The 9,131-nt window shown below is 37.5% G+C and overlaps 2 protein-coding genes across 2 annotated transcripts; both read right to left on the reverse strand.

Annotated features, from left to right (window-relative positions):
- Window positions 1–200: 200 nt before the first annotated feature.
- chmp5a (charged multivesicular body protein 5a) lies at window positions 201–2,367 on the reverse strand. The gene is made up of 8 exons (XM_057334360.1): window positions 2,287–2,367; window positions 2,092–2,196; window positions 1,945–1,991; window positions 1,751–1,844; window positions 1,586–1,657; window positions 1,388–1,496; window positions 1,190–1,305; window positions 201–1,051 (listed from the first exon to the last, which is right to left on the reverse strand). The coding sequence occupies exons 1-8, from the start codon at window positions 2,350–2,352 to the stop codon at window positions 1,001–1,003; spliced, it is 660 nt and encodes a 219-aa protein (XP_057190343.1). The 5' UTR covers window positions 2,353–2,367; the 3' UTR covers window positions 201–1,000.
- A 1,314-nt stretch (window positions 2,368–3,681) lies between these two features.
- Window positions 3,682–8,875, reverse strand: oprk1 (opioid receptor, kappa 1). The gene is made up of 4 exons (XM_057334991.1): window positions 8,335–8,875; window positions 7,858–8,105; window positions 6,819–7,171; window positions 3,682–6,670 (listed from the first exon to the last, which is right to left on the reverse strand). Exons 2-4 carry the CDS (start codon window positions 8,100–8,102, stop codon window positions 6,135–6,137), a joined length of 1,134 nt encoding a protein of 377 aa, XP_057190974.1. The 5' UTR covers window positions 8,103–8,105; window positions 8,335–8,875; the 3' UTR covers window positions 3,682–6,134.
- Between the last annotated feature and the right edge of the window lie 256 nt (window positions 8,876–9,131).

A 9,131-nucleotide genomic window follows, 5' to 3' on the forward strand; every position in this document is an offset into this window, starting at 1 on the left:
CCATACTAAAAACTTCCTTAAAAGAAACACCAGACTCTTTGGAATTGCATCTCCACACAGTGGTTCCACATCCAAGATTTCTTTTGATTATGTTGTATGCAAAATGTTTAATTCATAAACAAAAATGGTTCAAATCCATTGCGTGTTACATTACTTTTGTGTTTATTTCAAATCTAATTTTATTTTAATACTGTGCTTTTCTATAATTTCTTTTTCACTTTTTTTGTCATTACTATATATCTGAGAAATGTTTCACTCCAGTATTTTCAAATACAACAATTTATTGAATGTCTTGAAAGCGACTGTTATGATACATTTTGCATTAATATTTCACATTCGAAATGTACATTTTATATAACAGATTTGTATATTTTATTCATTAATCAAATATATTATCAACAGAACCAAGGTCATGTTAAATATGTAAACTACATTTGCATCTTTTAGACTGACTTGCTTAGTGGAACCCATGGAAGTGAAATACTGTACCTGAACAGTATCCAGAATAATTCTTTCAACATCTACCACAGAAAAGAAAGACACAATCTGTCTTGACCAGTTGACCAATTTGTAATTTGGCTTTAGGTAAATAAAACAAATACTAAAATATGTAATTGCAATTAAAAAGGCATTTCTTTAACTGGGTAAGTGCCCGCTGGGTTGGTCAGATTCGACCCTGGCATACCAGAGCCAGCTGTTGACTCTCAAACTTTTAATGTATGCAATTAATAGAATGATTTCAGCAGCCAATCCCATTAATTTAATTTCTTGTTATCAGGTGGGTAGAGGAATGCAGCTGCATGCCACGTCAAATGGAATAAGAAAATAATTAATGTTAAGCATAAATGACGAACACAGGTAGTTACAATGTCATATCCTAGACTGGCCAGTAAATACAACAAAACACCTTCAGCACCATATATTAGGTTTTAGGGGGAAACTTCCTGTCACACTCAAACACTGATCACAGAACAGCAACGGGTTCTGTGTATATACTTCTTTAAGTTGCAGGGATCTGTGGTAGGCCAAACTCATCAACCAGAACTCCATCCTAAGAAATGCACACAATAACACATTATAATAAATAAATCCAAGGATAAATGTCACAAACACAAATTTTAAAATGTGACTGAATTGTATGAAATACATTTTCATATATATTTTTGATGTTTAACAATGCGGGCTGTACCTTATTGGTTTTGGAGTCACTGGGTACTCCTTCAGGAATGGACGGTGCTGATGAAGCTTCATCAAGATAAGTGCTGTCATCATCCAGCAGGAGCTCATCTCCAAGAGCATCCAACTCTGAAACACAATAAAAAACAAATGCTTAAGCTCCAAACACACACAGACACATGCACGAACACAGACATATACACGCAACTACCTGCTTCCAGTTCATCCTCATCGATTTCTGGTGTGCCATAGCTGCGACTGAGAGCTTCCTGGACCTCATTGGCCTCTTCCATCATATCTTCCAGCTGATCCTGCAGGTCCTATCGGAAAGAACATTAATGATACATTTTGTTTTTGCAATTGAACATTTCTATTACAGCAGCCAGTATTAAGATGATCATTTTCACACTTCAATTTGGTCCATCTTCACTTGTTTATACGCTTTCTTCATTTCTTTTGCTCCGGTCTTCATAGCTTCCACCTATAAAATATTTCAAATCAATAGGGCAGTTGGAAATAGTTAGAAAATAAATGGACACTAGTAAAGTGAAATTATGATGCTGCAAGTCTTTACTGTTGTTTTGGTGTCTCTTAAAGACTGGATTGTATAGTTGGCTTGTTCCATATTAAATGATTGTTGAGTGAGCTGATCTCTTTGGCCCTCATACCTACATAATACAGTGAAAAAACTGATTCAGTATAGGCTAAACAGTCATTTATTAATGTGTTCTGAATAGAATATGCATATTAGTAAGGGCAAAAACTCACATTCTCTTTTGTTTCAGCACTCTCGTCGCCTTCTGCTTCACTGTATTCTGTAAAGAGATTACAGTATCTCGCGCTTACAGAACTGTTTATGGCTAGGGTGACAGGTGCAATGTTGAGATTGTATCAACTTGCGTCTCTGATGCTCACTTTTGATGGTCCATCCCTCATCTTTTTCATCTGGTCTTTATACTTCATCAGCTCCGCGTCGATTCGTGCGATTTTTTTATCGAGTGACTCGATCCTCCCATCCACCTATAACGGTCCATCAAACAGCATCCGCATCATGAATGTTTGACATCAGGATACAACGATTTTTTGCAAGCCGTTTACAAAAGTACTTACATTGCCTATGCAGTCCGACAGGTTAGGGTTAGGTGCCTGCTTGCTACGACCGAAAAGCCGATTCATTTTTGACAACGGGACTAATATATTTTTATGATTCGTAAAGATATTTAAATGCCGAGTATCACAGCGGACGTGTTCCGGTTGCCAGAGAATAAAAAACATAATAAAAGTCACTGCCGTCTGCACTGATTCCCACAGATGTTGTATTAACCATTTTAATGATGCATGTATATTTTAAACGTAATGTATTCCATTTGTCGTTAGAATTATATTTCTACTATTTCTATGACTAATTTATTTGTGTAATCGTTTTTAAAAATATTACGTTGCCAAAAATATGATTCAGTGATTTGTTTGCATCTATGAAAATTAACTTTTATTTTTTACTACAGTGACTGTAAAGAAATCATGGTCACACTCCCCTTTTACTAAATATTTTTTTTGTCCATGAGTCATTTTGTGAACTAAATGTTTATATACAGTATAGTGGGTAGCGTTGTTTTACATTATTTTTTGCCCAAGTTAATCTTAAATTCCAAAGTCCTGGACCCGGTTGCATAAAGCCCTTAAGTATGACACTTAAGGGGTGATTTTCCTTTACCAAAGACAATAGGAGAATAACTTAAGTAAAACTTAAGATAATACGTAAGGACTCACTTATGGAAAAATTACACTTTAAGGTGCTTTATGCAACCGGGCCCTGGCTTGAAAGATGGCAGATGTCATCAAATGCACTGAAGAGTGCAAGTACTGTCATTTGTATTGGCACATTTAACTGCTGAACACACACAACTAATGCACCTCACAGGAAATTAATTATACAGAATAATGCGAAAAGCACACCTCTTCTGTAAGGCTGACAAACAGATGTTTCATGACCACACAGAGTGGCCTATATTTATCCATTAAGGTCTACCATGGCAACACCAGCACACCATTAAACTTACCAAAAACTACATTTAGTGTTGAAAGAGCTCTCTGAAAGTGTTAATGTTCAATCAGAGAAGGTTGGAGAGAAACAGTTCATTGTTATTCCTTACGTTTAGAAGAAAAAACACATTTTATATAATAGTTTGATGTATTTTTTACTTTTTGTTTGAAATGGTGAATCAAGTCATTTTCTAAGGTGAAAATCAGTGTAGGTTGATTTCCAAAGCCTATCACAATGTTATCCTCTCTGCTGTGTCTTCTCCTTATTACACTCCATGGCACTCATCAAAGATGTTGGGAAAATAATTTGTCTTGCTGTTTGAATTTAGCTATAAGATGCACAATGAGTTGCCATGGCAATACAGCCTTTGTCACACGGATATGCTTTTCTTGTCTGGCTTAAGTTGTCTTCTATTATTTTTCACTAGTCTCAAAGCTGGCTTCATTTAATAGTTTCTTTTATTGACAATACATTTCAAATACATGTAATATTATTCAAGCAAGGTACTGTGCTTATGTCATAGCAAAGCTTATTTTAATCATATTTAAGCATTTAAAAAACGCACATATTAATTCACAAGTTGAATGGCAAACTTATATTTGAAATCATCTGTTATATAATAATACAAGCACATCAGTACAGTAAAATCAACTAACAAAAGCATATTTTTCTGCATTTTAATGTCCTGTGTAAGCATCAACAATCACATGGAGTAAGCAGTAATGATATTAATATTAACAATTAAAACCAAAGGCACAAAGGTCATAACATTTTCAACACTTTTGCAATTAATGCTATGGCAATAGAGTACTGGTGATGTCATACCTTACTGAGTGAACGATAAAAGTTTGTTTTCCATTCAGTCACACCCACCCACAGAACACAAATACCCGAAAAGTAATTTTGAAGTCATTTTTGTCAAGATGTCCTTCATCAGGAGTTCTTTACAGTGAATCTTTTTTTGTAAAAGCACACCATACACATCACTGAAAGGCAACATGAGAATTACTTACAGACAATCAACGTTTACATCAATATCATTAATACAAGAAGTATGAGTACAGCACCGGGCACATTTACATTCTGTATTAAGTGCTTTGCTTGAGACATTTTTTCCGATAAATAGTTCTGTTTAATCACTGCAATCACATATTGTATTTACATTTACATTATTCTACTCAAAGATCATTGTAAAACATGCATTAGACATTTACATTTTTTTCTATATCTGTAGAAACAACAATGTATTATGAACAACCCGACTAAGTAACTTCCGTCCTTTAGTCAGTTGTTTTGAAGCCCTATGCCCAAAAACACAAAACGTGATTTAATTTTTTTCATAAATACTATGTATTTAATTTATATTTCAATCATTCATTATATGTTATATCTTGTTTACAATATTAATATACAATATAATGTACAATATAAGTACAATATTAACATTTGTACATTAACATTTAACATTGTAACTCTTTAAGTGCTAATTCAAACTGGCCTAACAAACACCCACATTTAAAGCGAAGCTGGTGGATTAACCGGGCAAGCAATGGAATGTTAATGTTTCTTACAGGGCAGTTTGATGTAGCCTTAAGGAAACTCAAACAGTTTACATGATCTGTTAATATAAATTAAATAAAAAGAATATGAAGCACTTCAACAGTATGTTTGGAAAAACTACACTTACTTTACTCACTCCCCTTTTCTACTGGAGCAAATTAGTTTAGCGTTTCTTTAAAAAAAACACACACAGTTGCCCATTTATGATATATAAATTCCTGAGAGAAAATTATGATACACTTTATTCATTGTACATGTTTTTTTTTCAAAATAGGACTGTTCCACAATCCAAAATAAAGGCTTTTGTTACTATTTACAAACCAATGCATTCAAACATTGTTTTTTGTTTGTTTGTTGCTTTTAGTCTACACTTTGTGTATTAATGCAAAACATATTTTAAAGGGACGGTTAACCTAAATATAGAAAATCATTTACTCACCCTCATGTCTTTCCCATTTCTTTCTTCTGCAGAACACAAAAGAAGTTATTTTGAAGAACGCTGGTAACCAAACATCACTGACTTCTACTGTATAGACACAAAATCACTGAGACATTTCTCAAAAGATCTGCTTTTGTGTTCGACAGAAGAAAGAGTCATGTGCAGGTTTTGAACGACATGAAGGTGAATAAATTAGTTTTCATTTAATATTTTAGATTTTTGGGTAAACTATCACTTTAAAGTGACCATGCAATCAAACAGGAAAATTCTAAGTCTTTACACAGTGTTGCAGTGATTATTATAAATGATTTATTCGTGCACATAAGTTTTTTTATTCATATGAACTTGTAAGGTTAAGCTCCTCTCCCCCTCTCAACAACAACTCTTCACCACATGACGTCAGCAACAAGACAGAGGTAGGACTATACTCACTGTCCAATGGACAGGCATATTTAGCCCTCCCCTCCAGGCCCAACTTACAACAAACCAATCAAAAAGGGGAGGGCAAAATAAAGCCCCGCCCTACATTTTTTCTAATTTCAGAAGCCGTTTCACTCGGATACACATCACGACAAGGAAAAGAAGTCAATCGCAACTTCCGTTTCATGGTGACTGTAAATTGATAATATTACTCATTATTTGGGCCAGTGGTGAGAGGTGAAGTAGAAGTTGGAAGCTGACCGGGACTTTCATCATACACCGTCTTTGGTCAATGACTGGACATTCAAAAAACAAATAGTTAGAACAAGACAAAAAAATGATGCAGCCTTCTGTTTTGCTCTGGCAATAGTTCTATTCACACCCTTTGTCTGAAGTTGTCTAAAGGGCTCTTCCTCAGATGGCAGTGGTTATCTGTGTCAGTCCCATATCATTTGAGTCTTCCCAACCATGAAAGGAGGACATCTCCACGGCTAGTCATACAGGTCTTCCTTGGCCTCCTTCTCCTTTTCTCTCCGTGGGGCACGTGTGCTCACGGAGCGTGCTCCTCACCCGGCTGACGGCGTGCCCATCCCCTGCTCTCCGGCCTGGGCAGCAGAAGTCCCTAAAGCACCGTTTAAAGTTCTCATCCAGAAACGCGTACAGGATGGGGTTGAGGCTGCTGTTGGTGTAGCCCAGTGCCACGCAGAAGAAGTATGCGGCCATGACGGCGGTGGTCTCCGGCACTCCGGTTGAAAGGGCTTTGACCAGAATGAAGATGTGTATGGGTGTCCAGCAGATCACAAACACAGCAACCACAACCAGCACCAGGCGGGTGATGCGTCTCAGGTTGCGGTCTTTCTCCCGTGAGCCCGAGAGCAGACGTACGCTTTTGAGACGCAGGACCATAAGGGTGTAACACACGGTGATGATGATGAGAGGAGCCACGAATGCAAAGATAAAGACGCAGATCTTCATTAACGTATCCCAGTAGATATATGGGTCTGGAAACTGTAAAGCACACTCAGTAGTGCCTGTGGAAAAGATAAACAGCAGTTCATTATTAATCGGATGCGAGTGCAGGGTAATGACGTGTAACCACTGTTGGTGGAAACATCAAACACATCTCATGACTTAAGAATATTCAGATACTGTTTTATAAAAACATATACGGTATATTACCATTGTTGGTCTGAGTGCTCCCAAGAACCATTGCAGGGATGCCGGCAGCAGAGGACAGAACCCAGATGAGGATGTTGATGATCTTGGCTTTAATTGGTGTGCGGAAATCCAAGGCTTTCACGGGGTGGCAGACTGCCACGTACCGGTCGACACTCATCATGGTCAAGGTGAAGATGCTGGTGAACATGTTATAATAATCGATGGAGATGAAAACCTTGCACACCACCTCTCCAAATGGCCACGAGTTGAGCAGGTAATCTGTGCTCTGAAAGGGCATGGTGGTGGTTACCAGAGCATCAGCCACGGCCAGGTTAAAGATATAGATGTTGGTGGCAGTTTTCATTTTAGTGTATCTGCCGAAAAGCAGAGCCAGCATCAAAAGAAATGATAAATGTGACAAATTTGAATAAATCCATCTACTTTTGCAGTGTGTCGTCATATTTGTTGTTTAGATTCTCAAGCTATGACCAGCCTGCCTTATTAGAAAAGTTACTTTTAACAGTCTGACACAAAAGAATACAATATTTAACAAGAATACTGTTCTGTTATATACTGTTATATATTCTTTAACAAGAATACTGTTCTGCAGGTCTAACTCGTTTAAAGGGATATTTCACCAGCAAATCAAAATTTCCCCATGTTTTACTCACCCTCAAGGCATCCTGACTGAATATGGGTTTCTTCTTGAAGAATAATGCAGTCGGGGTTATAATACCACGTATCATTTTGCTTCCAAGTGAGTAAAACATGGGGACATTTTGATTCAGGGGTGAAGTACCGCGTAATTTTAACCGCAATGCGCTTTCGTACGCACTCCACCAGGTGGCGACGAAGTGCACCTGCTGATTTATGCTTGAACCCTTACGCTCCCCCTAAAACACGCGCTCTTTCAATCAAACAAACCATTAACCATCCCATCAGGAGTATTATACGCTGTCCAAACCAAAGCGTATCACCAATTATTTAAACGACAGATATAGAACCATATCTCGAATCTTTATTACAAGGCAATACATCGTGGCACAAAGACGTGTCTTACCTGATGATTACATACATCACAAGGCAGTTTCCCACTAGTCCTACAACAAACACCACAGAGTACACAGCAGTGATGATGGGAATGATGGGGGACATCGCTTCCTGCTCGCTCGTCCAGGTCTCATTCACTGAATAGTTATATATGTCTGAGACAGCAGACTGCCACGTGAAGTTGGGTGAACACTTTTCGGGGAGAGCAGATGGGCATTTGTCCTCTTTAAAAATTTGGACCACGTTGCTGTCCATCTCCTGTTTGTGCAAGAACGAAAGCTTACTGTATGAATGATTTACTGGAAAAGTTACTACTGTACATAACGCATTGATTAATAAAAAGCCATGATTAAACGAATAAAGAAATACACACTAACACGCTTTAAAAGTCTAATTTGTATTATTGTGGAACACATACTGTATGCTGATACATTGCCCACGGGTTTTCTTTGCACAGTTGGCCAAATGAGAAATAAAAGAGTCTTACCTTATTTTCAGTTGCGAGCTGCCAATTTGAGATAAAAATCCAAAGGTTTTAAAACAACAACAAATGGTGTCAGTACGCAGTGCGCTGGTTTCTCTGGCTCGTTCCTATTCTATTCAATTGATGACTGACACCTTACCGGAGCGGCTGCCTGTGCGCTCGTCCCGTATGACATCAGACCTCATGTGACAGTCTCCATGTGAAACAACGCGGAGAAAAACTGTTAGATTTAACACAAACATGCACTAATAGTTCCTCAACATTCCTCTCGAAAGTGATGTCGAAACAGTATTGATGAAATGAGATGCTTCTTATCAAAGTTAATTTCTGGAGACTCATAACGCGTGCGCATCCACCACACAGACGTGAACGAGCTCAATACAGATAATGTAGAAACCGGAAAAACGAAGTTCTACCGAATATATCAAGACGTCCTGCAAGTAAAATGGGAAACCCGTGTTAATAGTTTGATCGAGTTGCGCGTAATTGTGTTGCGTCACACATACAGCAATTACACGAATATACGTGTTGCCCCAATACAAACTGTTCCAAAACCTGCCATGCTTCAAAACCTAAACAGAAAATGCTGATTTTTTTCAACAGGGTTTGCTTGGTTATTGACACATGCCTTTACCTTTGTTTGATTAATAATGAATTTATTCCCTAACAGGTCTTGGCACCAACCTTTTCTGTTTTAAAATGCTTCAATAAATATATTATTTTGTTCTGTTCTTTAGCATTTGAGTCTGTCCTAACAGAACCTAACAAGGGTCTTGAAACAGAAGTAATACTTAAAATGA

This window comes from Triplophysa rosa, linkage group LG5 (genome assembly GCF_024868665.1).
Source record: "Triplophysa rosa linkage group LG5, Trosa_1v2, whole genome shotgun sequence".
In the NCBI taxonomy this organism is placed as follows: Eukaryota; Metazoa; Chordata; class Actinopteri; order Cypriniformes; family Nemacheilidae; genus Triplophysa; species Triplophysa rosa.